General features: G+C 45.8%; 1 protein-coding gene across 1 annotated transcript in view; it reads left to right on the plus strand.

Annotated features, from left to right (window-relative positions):
* Positions 1–2,472: 2,472 nt before the first annotated feature.
* Positions 2,473–23,417, plus strand: part of LOC129815417 (arf-GAP with GTPase, ANK repeat and PH domain-containing protein 1-like) — a 33,859-nt gene continuing 12,914 nt past the window's right edge. The window contains exons 1-11 of the mRNA XM_055869216.1: positions 2,473–5,548; positions 10,555–10,613; positions 10,822–10,909; positions 16,977–17,062; positions 17,274–17,415; positions 17,702–17,836; positions 18,452–18,573; positions 18,811–18,975; positions 21,967–22,053; positions 22,332–22,436; positions 22,764–22,929. Coding sequence (XP_055725191.1) covers positions 4,384–5,548; positions 10,555–10,613; positions 10,822–10,909; positions 16,977–17,062; positions 17,274–17,415; positions 17,702–17,836; positions 18,452–18,573; positions 18,811–18,975; positions 21,967–22,053; positions 22,332–22,436; positions 22,764–22,929 — 2,320 coding nt within the window. The 5' untranslated portion in view covers positions 2,473–4,383. The remainder of the gene's footprint in view (positions 5,549–10,554; positions 10,614–10,821; positions 10,910–16,976; positions 17,063–17,273; positions 17,416–17,701; positions 17,837–18,451; positions 18,574–18,810; positions 18,976–21,966; positions 22,054–22,331; positions 22,437–22,763; positions 22,930–23,417) is intronic.

Consider the following 23,417-nt stretch of genomic DNA (forward strand, 5'->3'; position numbering starts at 1 on the left):
GTTTTGATACATCTTCCTCCCCTGCACCCTAATTCACAAATTAAAAAAATGCTCCTTACCTTCCCTATACTGTTTCTTTCATCACACACCACACACCGCCCCCGTCTTACCCCCTACCCTCTCTCTTCTGTCCCTCCACCTTGTGTTGTCATTTAGCCTTTCATCACAGCAGGTTACACTCCTTGTTATGGGATCTGTCCAAATGTCACGGACACTATTCACCTTGACTACCATCTCTATGAGAGACACAGAGACAGGAGAGACCACAGCTCACTGCAACACACCCTCTGGCTTCTCTTCACTGGTGTGGCAGTTAGACGATTCTGTTTCTGATATCCTAATCTCCAGTCCTTATCACTCAGATGCAGACTTGTCAAACTCGTCTAGTTGCTCTCTTTGTGTTATTGCAGATCTCATATTTTGCAGTTTTGCGGCAATTAGGCCGATTCGAAACCCCCCAGATCTTCTCTCAAGAGCTCTGATTAGATTTCTGAACCCAGTCCCCCTACACGTGCGTGCATGTTTCATTCTGCAATGTCTGTGTGTAAGGCGTGTACGCACATCATTCCAACCTACACACTAATTTATGTGCCTTTTCCATCATGCCATCATTTGCATTGCAGATGATTCAAGGGTCATAAGCTCTGTGTGTGTGTGCCCAATTTCTTGATTGCCTGCGTAGGGGGTCCCCTAAGTCCCCCGTTACCCCCCCCCCCACCCCCCCCCACACACACACACACCCTGAAAGGAGGATATTAATTGTCATTACGATGTGTTCCTTTAAGAAAGAGGTCACACCTCAGGAAGACATGTTAGTACTCTGATGCCTGCAATTACACCAGAAAGCCGAACAGAGTGTGTGTCAACTGTCAGATTAGCATAAGGACAGCGGTGGTGTGGCTCTCCAGAGCAGTGTTTTAGTTATGCAGATGGTGTGTTGGAATGCACAGGGCTGTGGTCCCCCGAGGAAAGGGAACACAATCTTTCTTTACACAGTAAGGTGGTGGTGGCCTTGATAAATGTCACAGCAGCTAAAAGAACAATGACAACAATGACATACAAACATGACACCACGTTGAATGCTATGGCTTTGCTACCCCTCACTGGAATGTGTGTCTAGTGTGCGATCTTTAAACTTTGATGTGCAGTTTGCACTTGTTGTGTTCAATGGATATTTTATCTATTTAGTTCACAATATATTTTTTACATGCTTTACAATTCAAGTACCTCACCTGTGTGTGTGTGTGTGTGTGTGTGTGTGTGTGTGTGTGTGTGTGTGTGTTCTCTCTGAGAGTCTATGCAACATTCTGTGTAAGTGTCACAGTGAGTGACACATTATAATTTCAGTTTAGAGGGGACATGATTCATCACCACACTCTGTGGGTGTCCTTGACAGATTCCATCCAATTAAAGAAGTGACACAGGTGGGTAACACACAGCCACACACACTGAAGCCCCTGTGAGACTAGTCAGGATCGAGGGAAAGATGAACGGAGCAAAGTACAGAGAGATCCTTGATGAATACCTGCTCCAGAGCGCTCAGGACCTCAGACTGGGGCAAAGGTTTACCTTCCAACAGGACAACGACCCTAAGCACACAGCCAAGACAACGTAGGAGTGGCTTCGGGACAAGTCTCTGAATGTCCTTGAGTGGCCCAGCCAGAGCCTGGACTTAAACCCTATTGAATATCTCTGGAGAGACCTGAAAATAGCTGTGCAGCGACGCTCCCCATTCAACCTGACAGATATTGAGAGGATATGCAGAGAAGAATGGGGAAAAGTCCCCAAATACAGGTGTGCAAAGCTTGTAGCATCGTACCCAAGAAGACTCGAGGCTGTAATCGCTGCCAAAGGTGCTTCAACAAAGTACTGAGTAAAGGATCTGAAACTGAGTTTCAGTTTTAGATTTTTAATACACTTGCAAACATTTCTAAAAACCTGTTTTTGCTTTGTCATTATGAGGTATTGTGTGTAGATTGATGAGGGGGAAAATAACTATTTAATCCGTTTTAGAATAAGGCTGTAACATAACAACATGTGGAAAAATGAATACGTGAATACGTCCTTAATGTATATATATTAAATCTCTTAAGGACTTTTCATTAACCCCCAGCAGGACCGCCGCAAACCCCAGTTTCAATATCTCTGGTTTAGAGAGAGAGGGATGAAGGAGACAGCCAGGGTGGTGCACGTGACTCACTACCGTAATGTCCTGGAGCTCCAAACACCTTGGTCACAGGTGAGCCCATCAGTTGAGAAAGGTGAAAGAGATGGGGTGGAATAGGCTGTTGCTACCTGCAACGCTTACTGCTTAAGAGGGGGTTGAGGAGAGCTTTTCTGGAAGGAGATAATGTGACTGCAAAAGACAGAGAAGAGGGAGAGGATAGAAAGAGCCTTTTCCCCTCTCATGTCTCTTCCACGTTTTCCATCTCTCCTTTTTCCTTCCTCTATCTCCTGCATTCTTCTTCTCTCATCCACCTCTAGCTACCCTCCTGTCTGTTCCTCTCTCTCTCCTCTCTACGCATCCCCTCCCTTTTCTGTGCCCCAAGATTTATGACCCATTCAGTTTGTTTTCAAACCACCTTATTTATTTGTCGGTTATATCCTTCCCCACACATACTCTCCTGTTCATTTTTCTCCTATTCTCTCTCTCTCTTTTTCTCTTTCCTCCCTCGCTCTCCCCTTTCATTCATCCCTGTGACGTCTGATTCATCCAGTTCATCATCGCTCTCTCCCTCTTTCCTGAGAGGCAGGATGGGAGGGGACAGAAGGAGAGAGAGAGAGTGGGAACTGCCTGGAGATTGCCTGAAAAAGAGAGCGGGAGAGAGAGAGAGCAAGTGATGGGTAGGAGGAGGCAGAGGTTTTTCTCCTCTTTGTTTTGTCTGATCCGACACGAGCCACAGAACGTGTGGGCTTGACCGAGGACAGGCATCTCTCCCATGACGCTTCACCCTCAGCCTTCCCTTCTGTCTGTCTGCCTGCCTGGAGCTGAGGCTGGAGCTGGACTAGCTGTTGGGTAACGGAGAGGCTAGTGGCCCTGAGGAGATCTGGAGGAGGAAAGGAGGGGCTGAGCTGAGCCAGTGGGCTCGCTCTCTGCCTCACAGACACGTTTTATTGACTTGCTAATTGCCTGAGACACTCGGAGGCGAGGATGCAGTGAGGGAAGGAACCTACTGTACATAAGAGTGTTACAGCCAAAGGAACAGAGAAACAGTGACTGTGTTCTGCCTATCTGGCCACCATCTCTGCTTCTCTTTGCTGGGGGAATTACAACAGATGTTTGCAGCCTGCCTTTCATTGATCCACGATACGTACATATGTGATTCATGCATGACATTAGTGTGTCTTTGCCTCGTATGCAGTCGGAAGGAGACTACCCACCCACCACACGCGTTTGCGACACGTGAATGATTTCTATATTTATGTTTTTTCTTGTATTTACCGTAAATGTTTTTCCTCTGCTGGGTCAGCTAAAGCGGTTGTTTTCTGTGTTTGCTGTGTTGCCTGCTATGTCTGGTTTGGCTTTACCACGGTACATACCCTTTGGTGTCTGTGACGGTGCAAAATAAAAATAGAAACAATTATTTGTTAACCAGTCAAATGTAATGGGAATAAGAAAATATGAAGATTCTGAAGCGTACAATGGATATTCTTCAATGGAAATGAAGAATTATCTGAGAAGCTTACAGACTGAAGACTGGCTTGAGGCAGTTCATCTTGTGTGCTTTTGTGAAGTGGGGAGCTACGTAGTACAGTCTTGGTGGGGAAATGGACCAGGCTCATTTGTTGACTCTATCATAATTCCAGACTACCCAGTCTCAAACATCAAGATCGTGGAAAGCAATCTCAGATCCCTGGCTTTGGGCTGTAGAATTAATATTGCGTATGGAGAGAGGGAGGGAACAAGAAAGGGAGGATTGTGAATGAACCCGTGGAGCAGTCCAGTGGCAGCAGTCTTTACAGATCAGCAAAGAGGAGGTGAAGAGAGGATTACAGGAAGGATTAAAATAAAAACTAGTCTAGACTTAATTCAGTAACCTTGTTAAGTATGCGCCACTAATTCAAGATACCTTAGAGTGATTCTCTGTCTTGCTTGTGCTGACTCTTGAGTTTTCACGTCATGGGTTCAGAAGCCTGAAGAAGCAATCCAGCAAGACTCCAACCACCTCTTGACAAAGTTACCCTTCACCCACATCACACGTATCCCTACGCCAGGCAGTTTGACAGTACCATCTGACTGGTGTCTGGCCTGGCTATTGTCTCCGTGGTGAGGCCTCCGGCTGTGGATTGCTATGCCGGTTCCCTGTGGGTCTGTCTGGGTCACAGCAAGGGCGCTGCCACTCCGCTGAGGTTGGTCTGCCTAGCTTCCAGCCTGCCGCCCCCATGAGCCACGCGGGCACCCTACAGAGACGCACCACCTACCTCATCTCCCTTACCCTGGTCAAGGTCGAGGCTGTGGGGAGTGATGGAGTTTCCATCGGGCCCCAGCCACAACGGACCCTTGCTCTGGGGAGAGCAGGAGTGGAGGGCCCAGAGGATAAGGAGCTGAGCAGGACCACTGAGGATGAGGGAGGACATGCATGTGCCGAGGTGGAGGTAGAGGGGAACACAGAGATAGAGGAGCAGGAGGACGTTAGCTTTGGGGGGCCTGTACAGGAGCGGGAGAAGCCTGTGATGAAGGAGCTAGAGAGTCGTGGTCCAGGCTCCTCAAAAGATGTCACGTTGGAGACTAAGAGCAAGGAGTCTCCCCTCTTACCGAAGAATGTGAAAGACCAAGTGAAAGGACTTGCAGGGGTGTCAGATGTCCCCTCAATGGGAGGGCTAAGGAGAGAGGGAACCCGCCCTAAAACAGAGCTCTATCGGGAGCCACCCATGCTGTTTCCAAGGTGCGAGGAAGGGATGGGCGACGCAAGCAACACCCTCTCCCGGGGCATCATGCCCATCACCGTACCGCCCAGGCTCACCCAGAGACCAGAGGTCCTGATGAGGTCACATGCCGGGGGCGGGGCTGTAAGCCGGCGGGAGTTGAGGGAAGCCAATCAGGGTATGCCTCCATCCGCCAAGAGTCTGGACCGCAAAGACAACCGCATAGGGGACCGGTCTCCCATGACAGCTGCTGTGGCCTCTCTGGGACCTTACCGGGCATCCTGGGCGGACAGTGATGGCAGGTCTACCCTCCTTCGCCAGGGAGCCCCCGTAGGGGGAAGGTTTACGGACGTGGTGACCAGGGAAAGCCCCAGAGGGGACAGGCTGAAGACAGGCTCAACGTCCCTGCCAGCCCAACCCACCCCTCAGATATCCAAACCGCCGAGGAAGGGCAAGAGCCGCACTCTGGACAACAGTGACCTGCACTCCCTCTCTGAGGACCTGAAGAAGGGGAAGGACAGCCAGAGTCAGGGGGGGACCACCCAGCGTCCCCCCGCCCGTGACCGCAAGATGCTCAAGTTCATCAGCGGGATCTTCACAAAAAGTACGCCTGCGCCTCCCTGCTCCAACACAGCGCCCCCTATCTACACGCCCGTTCAGAGGGGTTCTAGTGAGGAGGAAGGTAAGATATCGCCCATACCCACCTATCCACCATTCCCCCCACCAGGGCTAGCTGTCCTTCCCATTCCATTTCAGACTTTTCACAACTGGAGGCTGGATTATGTTTTGCCGTACCATCTTACTCTAATGGTTTACACAATGGTTTACACAATGCTAGTGCAGTGAGCAGGTGCTCGTGCACTGTGGTCTCATTCTAGATGGTTGTCCATCATCAGTCCATATTGGCCGGAAAACCACACACTGTAGGTCAGGATGGACTGTGCAAGGATGTGGTGAAGAAAAGGAGGTTGAAGACCTTGAAGTGAGAGGGCAAGCCTTGGGCTGTGTCCAATATGGCACCCACCCTATTCCCTTTATAGTGCACTACCTTTGACCAGAGCTCTATGGGGCCTGGTCAAAAGTAGTGCACTACATAGGGAATAGGGTGCCATGTGATGCATCTTGGTCATAAAATATGTTATTGGATGGCCACTATGCCTCGATGGACCCTCAGAGAGAATTGGAATTCCAATCAGGAAATTGCATTATACATTATAATCTGTTCACACAGTCACATACTGGATATAATGCAGAAGATATCACTTGAATGATGATGCATTCATGTGATAGAGTAAAATGAGCACACCTTTACTCATAGGTCCTGTTGGGTGTTAGGCATGAAAAAGGTTGAATAACGAGAGAGGACAACCTGCATATGCTTCTCCTGTTCCCAAGAGTAATGCTTCCGCCAATGAAAACCTACTTGGCCTAAATTTCTCTCCAACTCCAAGCAGTCACAAGAAAACATAAGATAGCCCATGGTAATCAAATATTCAGATTTTACTATATTTGCAAATGTGCTGTTGTAGACGTGTGTGATGAAGGAGTATGTAGAATTGGTGTAAGTGCTGAATAATTTGTCAGGAGTAAGTGGGACATGAATAATTAAGGGTGGGAGTACACAGAGCTGTGTTCTTCTGAGGGAAGGAGTGAGGGGGCAGAGGGTGAGGGAGGAAGGAAGGGAGGACGGAAGGGGACCCTTCCTGCTCTGCTTGCAGAGTTAATCAACATCCAAATGAAACCCATTACCTCAATGACTCCACATTGGGATTGGGTGAACAAGAAATGAATAGCCATTTACATTTTGGGGTGCATTTCAGTTTGATTGCAAAATATTTGATTGCAAAATATCAATCAGAGTAGGGGTAAAGTAATAACTTATGAAAATAAACATTTGGGGAGATTTTCAACATTTGAATTGTATTTTATTAACTCAGTAAATATCATGTCTGTCTTATATCCATATCATCAATATTAATCAATATAGTATGTGTGATTTACAATTGTGTAAATGTGCTCAAACACACACACCACTGTATGTATGGGAGAATTTATTGTGCTGAGAGCCAGGCAGTTTCTGGAAGAACGGTTGCCATGGCAACAGCAAGCGGCAAGAGATGCTATTTGGTTGGCGATATGACGCTGGAGGGGGGGGGGGGGGGGGGTGGAGAGCGGGAGAGACCAATAGACATACAGACAGAAATTGTCCGGTGGGGGTTGGGAAGGGTACCAGGCTTTCATTTAAATGTAATCTCCCCTGAGAGCAAGAGTGGAAGGAAGTGGTGGCTGTGTTACTGTATTGTCCCTGAGGTGTGGCCGGTGCGCACAGCAAAGCACAGGCAGTATATAATGTGTCTGTGGAGACTCCCTCACTTCTGGTGTGTCCCCACAGAGAGAGGATTCAGTGTCTGAAAGGATCATACTGTCTGACTGGAGTTGGCTTCAACACTGCTTTACTCAGACCTCCAAAGGCCCTTTTGATTGAGGCAGTGTCATCATTTATATGGCTGTTTGCATGTGTCTGTGTGCGTGTGTGTGTAAGAGACTGCCTGTTGCCCAAATCAAGAATTTGTCCACAATTGGAGGCCTATGAACGTTGTGTGTGTGTGTGTGTGTGTGTGCTTCCGTTTGTGTGTGTGTCCATGTACAAGCATAGGTGTGTGTATCTGCAGCCCTGCGGAATGAATCTGCTTGTTAATCTTTTGAAGATTTTATTTCCCATCCATAACTTCAGTCTTCTTTAAAGGGGAAGTTGACCTAAAATCCAACATTTCCCAAGTGATTCCATACATTGAAACTACACTGAATTGTGTTCGTTGTTCATAGCTTATGACTGCCCATACCATAACCCCACCGCAAGGAACTCTGTTCACAACGTTGACATCAGCAAACTGCTCGCCCACACGACGCCATACATGCTTTCTGCCATCCGCCCAGTACAGTTGAAACCGGGATTCATCCGTGGAGAACACACATCTCCAACGTCCCAGTGGCCATCGAAGGTGAGTATTTGGTAACTGAAGTTGGTTACAACGCCGAACCTCAGTCAGGTCAAGACCCTGGTGAGGATGACGAGCACACAGATGAGGTTCCCTGAGACGCTTTCTGACAGTTTGTGCAGAAATTCTTCGGTTGTGCAAACCCACAGTTTCATCAGCTGTCCGGGTGGCTCATCTCAGACCATCCCACTGGTGAAGAAGCCAGATGTGGAGGTCCTGGGCTGGCGTGGTTACACGTGGTCTGCGGTTGTGAGGCCGGTTGGACGTACTGCCAAATTCTCTAAAACAACGTTGGAGGCGGCTTATGGTAGAGAAATAAACATTAAATTCTCTGGCAACAGCTCTGGTGGACATTACTGTAGTCAGCATGCCATTTGCACGTTTCCTCAAAACTTGAGACATCTGTGGCATTGTGTTGTGTGACCAAACTGCACATGTTAGAGTGGCCTTTAATTGTTCCCAGCACAAGGCACACCTGTGTAATGATCATGCTGTTTAATCAGCTTCTTGATATGCCACACCTGTCAGGTCGATGGATTATATTGGCAAAGGAGAAATGCTCACTAACCAGGGATGTAAATACATTTGTGCACAACATTTGAGAGAAATTAGCTTTTTGTGCATATGGAACATTTCTGGGATCTTTTATTTCAGCCCATGAAACATGTGACCAACACTTTACATGTTGCTTTTAGATTTTCGTTAAGTATAGTGTTTTCCTTCTCCCCTTCTCTCCCCATGCAGTCTAACCCTGTGTTGTGTTTGTAACAGTTTTCCTTCCTTCCATCCCTCTCCTCACCCCTACCTGGGCTTGAACCAGGGACCCTCTTCACACATCAACAACTGACACCCCCGATGTATCGTTACCTATCGCTCCACAGCAGAGCAAGGGAAACATCTACTTCAAGGTCTCAGAGCGAGTGTCGTCACCGATTGAAACACTATTAGCTCGCACCCCGCTAACTAGCTAGCCATTTCACACCGGTTATTCACACCGGTTACATGTGGTTCTAAGTGCCAAATGGCACCCTATTCCCTGTATAGTGCACTATATAGGGAATAGGGTGCCATTTGAGATGCACAAAACCTTGTAAAGGAATTTCACATTCATTCTACATGTGTGCTCTACTGTATATTATTTCCATTAGTCTTCAGGTCAACATCTGAACAAATGCACTCTTAGGTCCTGTGTGGCTGTTGGTAGAGCATGGTGCTTGCAACGCCAGGGTTGTGAGTTCGATTCCCACGGGGGACCAGAACAAAAGAGTCTGAAAATGTATGCACTCACTACTGTAAGTCTCTCTGGATAAGACTGTCGTTGTAACGACTATCGTCATATTCCTCTTCCTCGGACGAGGAGAGGCGAGACGAATCGGACCAAAACGCAGAGTGGTTAGTGTTCATAATGATTTATTAAAACGAAACTGAATACTGAATTACAAAACAAATAAACGAAGTGCATAAACCGATACAGTACCGTGTGGTGCAACAAACACAGACACGGAAACAAACACCCACAAAACACACGTGAAACCCAGGCTGCCTAAGTATGATTCTCAATCAGGGACAACGATTGACAGCTGTCTCTGATTGAGAATCATACCCGGCCGAACACAAACATCCCAACATAGAAAATAACACATAGACAACCCACCCCAACTCACGCCCTGACCAACTAAATAAATACAAGAAAAAGGAAAAACAGGTCAGGAACGTGACAGTCGTGGTAAATGACTAAAATGTAACTGTTATTGATGGACTCTGTCACAATGAGGAATAGTACTGGCAGCCACTTACAGGATGTTACATTACCTACTAGTCCTCTTCCACTCTGCTATGCAGTAGTGTGACTTGACTTACTCTTTTCTCCACCTCACTCTTTTCTGTGTGATGGCTATTGCAGTAGTATATAGATAGAAAATGATGTGACTTCAATAAAAGTCTCAATTCATTGGCAGTCACCTGTTGTGAGGACCCCTGTCTTTGCTTTTCAGATATTATTGAACACCTCTGGGCGATGCAGTGAAATAACAGGTACCCAGTAATTATGATGCTTGGAGGATATCCAAATTCTCATTTCACTGTGGACACAGAAATGTTCTCTATCTCTCTCTCTACATCCCATTTTCAGCTTGCTGCGCAGCATCAAAATGATGGTGAAATCTACTGAGGCTTGTATTGGAATTTTGGATGAATAAAACACATAGAGATTGTTTGGTAATCATCTCACATACACGCTCAGACACACATACGTACACACACACACGTGTACACAAACACACACACACACTGGCACGCTCACTCCGGCTGCGTCCACAGAGCTGCTAATGAACTTGAGCCTCACTACTGAGCCTGTGCAATTCATTTGCACTCGTCCTTTGCGGCTCTACCTCATTCCCTTGTTCCTTTTCTCCGTCCCCCACCCTCACCTAACTCTGTAGTCTAGGCCATCTGGACCAGCGACAGGGCACTCATGGGGCCACACACACTGAGAACGCGCGGCACGGCATTCCTCACAGCTTCAGAGTGCTGTAGAGCGAGACGGCCGGTGACTTTGAAAGTTTCCCCTGTTCTAAGCAAGCTGTAGACAGGAGGCAGAAAGGGAGAGGGAACACGTGATCACGACATTGAACTTATGTTTTAATCAGTCTCCCTCTCTCTCTCTTTCCCTCTCTCTGTGTGTCCACAGCGGCTTGCGGTAACAGTCAAGAATGGACCTTCAGTCGAACCGTCCAAGAGCTCCATCTGGTGAGAGTGATTGCTGTTGTCATACCGCTGGAATAGGAAATAGGTGTAGTCTTGTTTCTGCTTCAACAGAGACAACGACAGTGACAGTGTCTACTAATGGAAAACTATGATGATAATTGTAGTAAATATAAGTAGTTGTTGTAGAGTATGATAAACATGTCACTATTAGAAAGAGTGGGGTGATATATCCTTCTGACTATGTGTCCAGGGGGTGTTGGGAGGTCTCCGCAGTGGGAAGTCAGCCCTGGTCCACAGACACATGAGCGGGAGCTACCAGCCCCTGGAGAACCCAGAAGGTGAGTTTGACAGTTTTAATTATGGCACTCTTTATTTTAGATGTAGTCTTGTCTTAATCATTTTGACTAAAATATAATTAAGTCTTAGTCAAAATTTGGTCATTTGAATAATGATTTAGTCTGGTTTAAAAAAAACAGTGGGCCATTTTAGTCAACTATAAATGCCTTTTAATTTTAGTCACATCACATTTCCATTGCCTCATTAACCTAGTAAACATAAATCACTGACTTCCATGTGCACAAACATACTTAACCTTGTCCTACCAACATATTGTTCTGCATAACATCCTATCCCATAATTCTCTTCCCAACAGGCAAATTGGCAAACACCCCTTGACATACTGTAGCTATAATGTAATCAAAGTTCTGTCATAAGTAGAGGTGTGATAGGTTGCTGCAAACTAACTAGCTAGCATTATTAATATGTTATTACCTGACCATATATATTGAGATGATGCACTTTCAGATGTCTCTTGAGGTTTGTAGTATTTTTCCGCATTAGCTTGTGGGTGCAAACTCTGTCTTCCACCTAGCTATCTTAAGGTGAATGCACTTACTGTAAGTCGTTCTGGATAAGAGCATCTGCTAAATTACTAAAATGTAAATTTAGACGTTGCATTCGGTCTTGTTTGAATTAACACGATAAGTAAAGTGGCTCCAAACATTGCCCCTTTTTCTACCGGAAGCATGTACCACCGGGAGAGACGCCAATGCGTGTGCCTTATTTGCGTCAATGATTTGTTGCCGCCAGATTGGAAAACGGTTGCTGGGCAGAGAGGTGACTTGTGAATGACCTGGACATGGTATTTATTTTCCACCAATAAAAACATTGGAACTTTGCAATGAGAAAGCCTTACAATAATGTCATGTATGCTTTTCATTGGACCCTACAAATAACACTGAAAGCTCTCAATCTCTCAAAAAACTCTTGTCCAGTCCATTTACTAGTCAGATTTTAGTCACAGAGATATTTTTGTCTTGTTTTATTATTAATATTTATTATTATTAATATTTATTTTCTGAGTCTATTTAGTCAGTTATAGTCTCGTCAACTGCCACTGAAAAATAGGTGTTTGACTAATATTTACGTCATTATTTTTGTTGACGAAATTAACACTGGTTTGACATCATACATCAAAATTCCAAGATGGCTTAGCAGTTCAGACGTCATTTTTGTCCTCGTACTGTCTTGTCCTGTATATATATATTTACACCTTCCTCGCATATCTTTTATATATTTTTTTATTATCCAAGAACTCAACTACAAAAGCTTTCTTGCAACCCGCCTCACCAATTACAACAAAAAAGTATTATTTACCTCAAATCTGAAAATCCACAGTGAAGCTAACCAGGGGCTAATCAGAAGTTAGCCAGAAAGCTAACCAGAAGTTAGCCGAAAGCTAGCCGAAAGCTAATTTGAAGCTGCCCAGAAGTTAGCCGGCTTGCTGACTAGCGTTGGTGTTTCAGCTGCCCACGTTTTGTGGTCATCAGCTATTCCTTTAGCTCGATAATCTACCGGCACTTTTGTGCAACGCGACTCGGACCGGAGCATACCGGGCCTTTTTTTTCTCTCAGTTTCCCCGGATTTCAGCCGCAGGCTCTGGACATTTGCACCTTGATTTCGCAGCTAGCTAGCTGCAAACCGTGTGACTATTGGCTTACGTCGATCCCAGAGCAAACTTAAATTATTCCGGAACTAGCCAGCTGAGGAGTTCCATCAGCCATTCCTGGGCTACAGTCACCTATCCGGACCCGTTTTTTTTTTGCTGCAGATACGGAGCCCCACCGGGCCTTCACGATTGACTGCCGACGTTATCTGGCCGAGGGAGTTATCCAACTGGCACCTCCGTCGCGACGTTACCTGAACGCTCACCTGGGGCCCGCTAATCGTTAGCTGTCTTATCGGCTGCTATCTTAATAAGTATTTCGGACAATTTTTTTAAATTTTTTTCTTGGGTCACTATATCTATTTTGCCAATTGGATTGATCCCCTCTACAAGACACGGAACCCCACTAATCTACCGACGGAAACGCATGAGGTGTCTAAAAATAGACCTCCATCCTATGCTATCTTGCTACCGATAGCCATCTACCCGGCCAGCTGTCTGGATCGCCGTGACCCCAACCAACCTCTACTCACTGGACCCTTATTGATCACTCGATTAAGCATGCCTCTCCTTAATGTAAATATGCCTTGTCCACTGCTGTTCTGGTTAGTGTTTATTGGCTTATTTCACTGTAGGGCCTCTAGCCCTGCTCACTATACCATATCCAACCTTTCATTTCCACCACCCACATATGCGATGACATCACCTGGTTTCATTGATGTTTCTAGAGACAATATCTCTCTCATCATCACTCAATACCTAGGTTTACCTCCACTGTATTCACATCCTACCATACCTTTGTCTGTACATTATTCCTTGAAGCTATTTTATCGCCCCCAGAAACGTCCTTTTACTCTCTGTTCTAGATGCTCTAGACGACCAATTCTCATAGCTTTTAGCCGTACCCTTATCCTACTCCTCCTCTGTTCCTCTGGTGATGTAGAGGTGAATCCAGGCCCTGCAGTACCTAGCTCCACTCCTATTCCCCCGTAATAGCCTTGGTTTCATGCATGTTAACATTAGAAGACTCCTCCCTAAGTTTGTTTTGTTCACTGCTTTAGCTCACTCTGCCAACCCGGATGTTTTAGCCGTGTCTGAATCCTGGCTTAGAAAGACCACCAAAAATTCTGACATTTTCATCCCCAACTACAAGATTTTCAGACAAGATAGAACGGCCAAAGGGGGCGGTGTTGCAATCTACTGCAAAGATTGCCTGCAGAGTTCTGTTTTACTATCCAGGTCTGTTCCCAAACAATTTGAACTTCTACTTTTAAAAATCCACCTCTCTAAAAACAAGTCTCTCACCGTTGCCGCCTGCTATAGACCACCCTCTGCCCCCAGCTGTGCTCTGGACACCATATGTGAACTGATTGCCCCCCCATCTATCTTCAGAGCTCGTGCTGCTAGGCGACCTAAATTGGAACATGCTTAACACCCCAGCCATCCTACAATCTAAGCTTGATGCCCTCAATCTCACACAAATTATCAATAAACCTACCAGGTACCACCCCAATTCCGTAAACACGGGCACCCTCATAGATATCATCCTAACCAACTTGCCCTCCAAATACACCTCTGCTGTTTTCAACCAAGATCTCAGCGATCACTGCCTCATTGCCTGCATCCGTAATGGGTCAGCGGTCAAACGACCTCCACTCATCACTATCAAACGCTCCCTGAAACACTTCAGCGAGCAGGCCTTTCTGATCGACCTGGCCGATGTATCCTGGAAGGATATTGATCTCATCCCGTCAGTAGAGGATGCCTGGATATTTTTTAAAAATGCCTTCCTCACCATCTTGAATAAGCATGCCCCATTCAAGAAATTTAGAACCAGGAACAGATATAGCCCTTGGTTCTCTTCTGACCTGACTGCCCTTAACCAACAGAAAAACATCCTATGGCGTTCTGCATTAGCATCGAACAGCCCCCGTGATATGCAACTTTTCAGGGAAGCTAGAAACCAATATACACAGGCAGTTAGAAAAGCCAAGGCTAGCTTTTTCAAGCAGAAATTTGCTTCCTGCAACACAAATTCAAAAAAGTTCTGGGACACTGTAAAGTCCATGGAGAATAAGAACACCTCCTCCCAGCTTCCAACTGCACTGAAGATAGGAAACACTGTCACCACCGACAAATCCACTATAATTGAGAATTTCAATAAGCATTTTTCTACGGCTGGCCATGCTTTCCACCTGGCTGCCCCTACCCTGGTCAACAGCACTGCCCTCCCCTCTGCTACTCGCCCAAGCCTTCCCCATTTCTCTTTCTCCCAAACACAGTCAGCTGATGTTCTGAAAGAGCTGCAAAATCTGGACCCTTACAAATCAGCCGGGCTAGATAATCTGGACCCTTTCTTTCTAAAACTATCTGCTGAAATTGTTGCCACCCCTATTACTAGCCTTTTCAACCTCTCTTTCGTGTCGTCTGAGATTCCCAAAGATTGGAAAGCAGCTGCGGTTATCCCCCTCTTCAAAGGGTTGGACACTCTTGACCCTAACAGCAACAGACCTATATCTATCCTACCCTGCCTTTCTAAGGTCTTCGAAAGCCAAGTCAACAAACAGATTACCGACCATTTCGAATCCCACCATACCTTCTCCACTATGCAATCTGGTTTCAGAGCTGGCCATGGGTGCACCTCAGCCACGCTCAAGGTCATAAACGATATCTTAACCGCCATCGATAGGAAACAATACTGTGCAGCCGTATTCATTGACCTGGCCAAGGCTTTTGACTCTGTCAATCACCACATCCTCATCGGCAGACTCGACAGCCTTGGTTTCTCTAATGATTGCCTCGCCTGGTTCACCAACTACTTCTCTGATCGAGTTCAGTGTGTCAAATCGGAGGGTCTGTTGTCCGGGCCTCTGGCAGTCTCTATGGGGGTGCCACAGGGTTCAATTCTTGGACCGACTCTCTTCTCTGTATACATCAATGATGTCGCTCTTGCTGCTGGTGATTCTCTGATCCATCTCTACGCAGACGACAATATTCTGTATACTTCTGGCCCTTCTTTTGACACTGTATTAACAACCCTCCAGGCGAGCTTCAATGCCATACAACTCTCCTTCCGTGGCCTCCATTTGCTCTTAATTACAAGTAAAACTAAATGTATGCTCTTCAACCGATCGCTGCCTGCACCTGCCCGCCTGTCCAACATCACTACTCTGGACGGCTCTGACTTAGAATATGTGGACAACTACAAATACCTAGGTGTCTGGTTAGACTGTAAACTCTCCTTCCAGACTCACATCAAACATCTCCAATCCAAAGTTAAATCTAGAATTGGCTTCGTATTCCGCAACAAAGCATCCTTCACTCATGCTGCCAAACATACCCTTGTAAAACTGACCATCCAACCAATCCTCGACTTCGGTGATGTCATTTACAAAATAGCCTCCAAAACCCTACTCAATAAATTGGATGCAGTCTATCACAGTGCCATCCGTTTTGTCACCAAAGCCCCATATACTACCCACCACTGCGACCTGTACACTCTCGTTGGCTGGCCCTCGCTTCATACTCGTCGTCAAACCCACTGGCTCCAGGTCATCTACAAGACCCTGCTAGGTAAAGTCCCCCTTTATCTCAGCTCGCTGGTCACCATAGCAGCACCTACCTGTAGCACGCGCTCCAGCAGGTATATCTCTCTGGTCACCCCCAAAACCAATTCTTCCTTTGGCCGCCTCTCCTTCCAGTTCTCTGCTGCCAATGACTGGAACGAACTACAAAAATCTCTGAAACTGGAAACACTTATCTCCCTCACTAGCTTTAAGCACCAGCTGTCAGAGCAGCTCATAGATTACTGCACCTGTACATAGCCCATCTATAATTTAGCCCAAACAACTACCTCTTTACCTACTGTATTTATTTATTTATTTATTTTGCTCCTTTGCACCCCATTATTTCTATCTCTACTTTTTTCTATCTCTACTATCTCTACTTTTTTAAACTTTTTTTTTACTCGCTATATTGTATTTACTTCGCCACCATGGCCTTTTTATATTTTTATTTATTTATATATATATTTTGTTTGCCTTCACCTCCCTTATCTCACCTCACTTGCTCATATTGTATATAGACTTATTTTTCACTGTATTATTGACTGTATGTTTGTTTTACTCCATGTGTAACTATGTGTTGTTGTATGTGTCGAACTGCTTTGCTTTATCTTGGCCAGGTCGCAATTGTAAATGAGAACGTGTTCTCAATTTGCCTACCTGGTTAAATAAAGGTGAAATAAATAAATAAAATAAATACCTTGTACTTAAGCCTTAAAGCATTCCTGTAAAGAAAATACTACTGTATCACATAGAGCTTCTCTCTCTCTCTCTCTCTCTCTCTCTCTCTCTCTCTCTCTCTCTCTCTCTCTCTCTCTCTCTCTCTCTCTCTCTCTTTCTCTCTCTCTCTCTCTCTCTCTCTCTCTCTCTTTCTTTCTTTCTTTCTTTCTCTATCAGGGGGCAGGTATAAGAAGGAGGTACTTGTTGATGGCAACAGTCACATTTTGCTGATCAGGGAGGAGACAGGACCCCCGGATGCACAGGTAGGTGGAGGCTTTACTGACTGCAGACTGATGAGTAGTGTCCCCCTTAAAACACATGGAGTTGACAGGGGTTCACTCTGACACGTTGGACTGTTTAACTCTTCTCACCTGTTATTTTTATGTTCTCCTCTGACAACTCTCTCTTTCACTTGTTCTCTCCCCATTTGTCCCCTATTACCTCCCCTACGCTACCCTCTCCCCTCCTCTCCAGATGGCTAGCTGGGTGGACGGGGTCATCCTGGTCTTTAGTCTGGAGAATGAGGCCAGTTTCCAGGAAGTGTACAGGAACTACAGCGAGCTTGGCATCCACCGCAACATCGCTGAGATACCCTTCATAGTGGTAGGAACCCAGGGTAAGACTCCACCCATACCCACTCTCTATGACAGGGGTGAGCAAACATTTTCAGCTCGAGACCCAAATGAGAAATTGACTGTCCTCCCGTGACCCAAATCATCCTAAAGATGCATTCTCATAACTTGATGCCCACCTCTCACATGTCCAGGGCCCACTTTGGTTCCCGACCCATAGTTTAAGAAACCCTGCTCTATATTATACTAAAGATAGCGTCTGTATGGGTTTCTAAAGGTTTATTAAGGTTTCTAATAGGGTGTAGTTGATGTAGTTCCTCCTTCCTCCAGATAAAATCACCAGCACCAACCCTCGGGTGATAGAGGATGCCAGGGCTAGACAGCTGTGTTCAGACGTCAGGCGCTGTACCTACTACGAGACCTGCGCTACCTACGGCCTCAACGTCAACCGCGTCTTCACCGAGGGTGAGGACACACACAAACACACACACACTGCTCCTTTTTTATGTTGTTTCAGTACAATGTAGCTGGAATTTGAATCAATGTCACGATCGATATGAGACAAATGAGTGGACCAAGGCGCAGTGTGAAAGAAAGACATCTTCTTTTAATGAAGACAAACAAAACACTACCAACGAACAAAAAGATTGTGAAGCTAAACAAACTACGTGCACACATGCGACATAGACATAGACAATTACCCACAATCACCTTAAGCCTATGGCTGCCTTAAATATGGCTCCCAATCAGAGACAACAATAAACATCTGTCTCTGATTGAGAACCAAACCAGGCAACCATAGACTTTCCTAAACCTCTATACTGAACACAACCCCATACACTATACACAACCCCCTAAACAATACACACACCCTAAACTAGACAAAACACACAAACATCCCATGTCACACCCTGACCTAACTAAACTAATAAATAAAATCAATATAACAGAGGCCAGGGTGTGACAATCAATAAACCAATTGGAATTAATTTCACATTCATCTATATCAGCATCTAGATTAGAAAGATGACTGTCTAAGAAGGGTAATGTTTGTTTTTGTCCTCTCTCTACTTACCACAGCTGCCCAGAAGATCATGGCAGTGAAGAAGCAGGCAGCTCTACTGGCCTCCTGTAAATCCCTGCCCAACTCCCCCAGTCACTCTGGAGGCTCTACCCCAGTGTCAGGAGTCTTCCCTGGTCAGGTACAGCAGCAGCTCTGGCCTCCAGTCCTTCATACTGGAGATAAGACACTGGTCCAAATCAATAGGATGGTAATGTTGGACAGGAGTGTTCAGTGTTCATTTAGATTTATGGATTTTGTTTCCAGACTTTTCCACATATTCAGCTGTCTTTCTTTGCTCTCTGTAATCTCTCTCTCTTTTGTCCTTTTTGTTGTCTGTCACTCTTTCTGTTTCTTTGTTTTTGTTTCTCTCTCTCAGGCCAGTAACGGTGGTCAAAGCAGTGACTACTCGTCTTCCCTGCCCTCCACCCCAGTGATCAGTCATAAGGAGATCGGTGGGGCAGTAGGGGGGGAGAGGCTGGGCAGCGCCACCCCAGGGTCTGTCCGCAGTGCCCCCCGGCGACGCACCGGCTCCCGCTTCACGGTAACATACCAACCAACCACAAACACACACTTTTACTGATTTAGATTCCTCATTGACCCATCCATAACCCTCTCTCAGGTCCCCTGTGCTTTCTTTGAAATGTAATCTTTTTAGCTCTCTTCATGGATTATAGTCCATTTTTTAGCTCTCTTCATGGATTATAGTCCCTATTTTAACTCTCTTCATGGATTATAGTCCCTATTTTAGCTCTCTTCATGGATTATAGTCCCAATTTTAGCTCTCTTCATGGATTATAGTCCCTATTTTAACTCTCTTCATGGATTATAGTCCCAATTTTAGCTCTCTTCATGGATTATAGTCCCTATTTTAGCTCTCTTCATGGATTATAGTCCCTATTTTAACTCTCTTCATGGATTATAGTCCCTATTTTAGCTCTCTTCATGGATTATAGTCCCTATTTTAGCTCTTTTCATGGATTATAGTCCCAATTTTAGCTCTCTTCATGGATTATAGTCCCTATTTTAACTCTCTTCATTGATTATAGTCCCTATTTTAGCTCTCTTCATGGATTGTAGTCCCTATTTTAGCTCTCTTCATGGATTATAGTCCCTATTTTAACTCTCTTCATGGATTATAGTCCCTTTTTTAGCTCTTCATGGATTATAGTCCCTATTTTAGCTCTCTTCATGGATTATAGTCCCTATTTTAACTCTCTTCATGGATTATAGTCCCTATTTTAGCTCTCTTCATGGATTATGGTCCCTATTTTAACTCTCTTCATGGATTATAGTCCCTATTTTAGCTCTCTTCATGGATTATAGTCCCTATTTTAGCTCTCTTCATGGATTATAGTCCATATTTTAACTCTCTTCATGGATTATAGTCCCTATTTTAACTCTCTTCATGGATTATAGTCCCTATTTTAGCTCTCTTCATGGATTATAGTCCCTATTTTAGCTCTCTTCATGGATTATAGTCCCTATTTTAACTCTCTTCATGGATTATAGTCCCTATTTTAACTCTCTTCATGGATTATAGTCCCTATTTTAGCTCTCTTCATGGATTATAGTCCCTATTTTGTGCTTTTTCCTTCACTCTCTGTATAATAGTTATCTCTCACTCTTTCTTTCTTTCTCTCTCTCTCTCTCTCTACATCAAATCAAATCAAATTGTATTTGTCACATACACATGGTTAGCTAATGTTAATTTGAGTGTAGCGAAATGCTTGTGCTTCTAGTTCCCGACCATGCAGTAATATATAACAAGTAATCTAACGATTTCACGACAGCTACCTTATACACACAAGTGTAAAGGAATGAATAAGAATGTATACATAGAAATATATGGATATGGACGCCTCCCGGGTGGCGCAGTGCTAGCATCGCAGTGCTAGATGTGCCACCAGAGATTCTGGGTTTAAGCCCAGGCCGCAGCCGGCCGCGACCGGGAGGCTCATGGGACGATGCACAATTGGCCCAGCGTCGTCCGGGGTTAGGGAGGGTTTGGCCGGCAGGGATATCCTTGTCTCACCGCACACTAGCGACTCCTGTGGCGGGCCGGGCGCAGTGCACGCTGACCAGGTCGCTAGGTGTACGGTCTTTCCTCCCACACATTGGTGCGGCTGGCTTCCGGGTTGGATGTGCGTTGTGTCAAGAAGCAGTGCGGCTTGGTTGGGTTGTGTTTCGGAGGACGCATGACTCTCGACCTTCGCCTCTTCGTACGGGAGTTGCAGCGATGAGAGAAGACAGTAACTACAACTAATTGAATACCATGAAATTGGGGAGAAAAACGGGTAAAAAAAAGAAGAAATATATGGATGAGCGATGGCCGAACGGCATAGATGGTAGATGGTATAGAGTACAGTATATACATATGAGATAAGTAATGTAGGGTATGTAAACATTATATAAAGTGGCATTGTTTAAATTGATACATTTATTACATCCAATTTTTTATTATTAAAGTGGCTAGAGATGAGTCAGTATGTTGGCAGCAGCCACTCAATGTTAGTGATGGCTGTTTAACAGTCTGATGGCCTTGAGATAGAAGCTGTTTTTCAGTCTCTCGGTCCCCGCTTTGATGCACCTGTACTGACCTCGCCTTCTGGATGATAGCGGGGTGAACAGGCAGTGGCTCGGGTGGTTGTTGTCCTTGATGATCTTTTTGGCCTTCCTGTGACATCGGGTGGTGTAGGTGTCCTGGTGGGCAGGTAGTTTGCCCCCGGTGATGCGTTGTGCAGACCTCACTACCCTCTGGAGAGCCTTACGGTTATGGGCGGAGCAGTTGCCGTACCAGGCGGTGATACAGCCCGACAGGATGCTCTCGACTGTGCATCTGTAAAAGTTTGTGAGTGTTTTTGGTGACAAGCCAAATTTCTTCAGCCTCCTGAGGTTGAAGAGGCGCTGCTGGGCCTTTTTCACCACGCTGTCTGTGTGGGTGGACCATTTCAGTTTGTCCGTGATGTGTACGCCGGGGAACTTAAAACTTTTCACCTTCTCCACCACTGTCCCGTCGATGTAGATAGAGGGCTGCTCCCTCTACTGTTTCCTGAAGTCCCCGATCATCTCCTTTGTTTTGTTGACATTGAGTGGGAGGTTATTATCCTGACACCACACTCCGAGGGCCCTCACCTCCTCACCGTAGGCCGTCTCGTCGTCTTTGGGAATCAAGCCTACCACTGTAGTGCCGTCTGCAAACTTGATGATTGAGTTGGAGGCGTGCATGACCACGCAGTCGTGGGTGAACAGGGAGTACAGGAGAGGACTGAGAACGCACCCTTGTGGGGAACCAGTGTTGAGGATCAGCGGCTGGAGATGTTGTTTCCTACCCTCACCACCTGGGGGCGGCTCGTCAGGAAGTCCAGGACCCAGTTGCACAGGGCGGGCTCAAGACACAGGGTCTCGACGAGTTTGGAGGGTACTATGGTGTTAAATGCTGAGCTGTAGTCGATGAACAGCATTCTCTCTCCCTCTCGCTCTGTTTTCTCTTTAGCTGTTTATTCTTGTTGTTTGTCTTGTGCCATGTCTGCAGGGCCGTAGGTGCAGTGACTCGGAGAGGAGGAGTACAGACGGTAAGATAGGAGACCTGGGTAGTGGACGCTCCATCCCCATCAAACAGGTAGGTGACAGACAGACAGTATATCCTGTAGGAGCTGTATGCTCCCTTCTGTAGAGATGAACTGACAGTAGTCTATAGGAGCTCATCAAAGACAATGAACTAACATCATGGAGCTAGGAGAGGGATTTGACTTACCTTTGAGAATTTTGTTGAGGTAGATTTTGTGGAAGCCTGCTAGGCTCTTTTGGCATAAGGAGCATAATAAAGAACAGATAAAGAATGTGTGTCTTATCCTTGTCTCCTCTCCTCTGTCCGTCAACCCTGTCTCCCTCCACCAGAGCATCCTGCTGAAGCGCAGTGGGAACTCCCTCAACAAGGAATGGAAGAAGAAATACGTCACGCTGTCCAACAACGGCATGCTCTCTTATCACTCCAGCGTCAACGTGAGTCAATGCACTGACACTAAGTGCTACACTATATTCCAGCTGTTTGTATTGACACACATAAAGAGCTGATCAGGGACATGCATTTATGATAGAGGTTCCACATGACCAGTCAGGAAAATCCTCTGGCTCTATTACAAAGACTTTGGAATATGGTCGGATATTGAATCTCATTGAATCCCTGAGTTGGCTACATTGTTATAGTTTGTATAACCTGCTGAAGACCATTTTGAATCTTAGAATGGGTTGGACCATGCTACAGTAACATTATATACGTATGTTTGAAATATCTGCTGTAATGGTTGGCCTTTCCCCCTGACCTGACAGGACTACATGCAGAATGTCCATGGGAAAGAGATGGACCTGCTGAGAGTGACTGTGAAGGTGCCAGGGAAACGCCCGCCCCGTGCTGGTGCCGTCCCTTCCTGTGGCCCTCCGCCCGGCCTCAACGGCCTGGTCAAAGACGTCCAGGGGCCTGAGGGGGCCAGCGCGGGTGAGAGGGGCTCCAATAGGGGTGTGCCGACATGGCCATACTCGTATTTGTAATCGTATCCATAAATTGACAGTTGATAGTCGGATCTGTTCGGATGATAATCGTGATCGGAAAGAATGTAAGTGTTTTAATATGCTTAAGTAGATGTTGGCAAAAAACTCACTGCAAAAACGCTGCAGATTAGAAGCAGCGCACGGAAGGGGTGTGTGTGTGTGTCTTTGTGTGTGTTTTCAACTTGCAGTGGGCTGCCAAGTTTGTTGTCACTCGGTCAGAATGAGCATCGGCATCTGTTTCGCTACCATTGCCCCATTTGTTAGATATTATGCACATTAATAGCTTGATAGTAAACGTCCTGGCCATGTGATTTATTATAGTAGGACGCAACAGCAATCTACAGTGCATTCAGAAAGTATTCAGACCTCTTGACTTTTTCCACATTTTGTTATGTTACAGCCTTATTCTAAAATGGATTAAATTGTTATTTTTTT

This window comes from Salvelinus fontinalis, chromosome 18, assembly GCF_029448725.1.
Source record: "Salvelinus fontinalis isolate EN_2023a chromosome 18, ASM2944872v1, whole genome shotgun sequence".
Lineage (NCBI taxonomy): Eukaryota > Metazoa > Chordata > Actinopteri > Salmoniformes > Salmonidae > Salvelinus > Salvelinus fontinalis.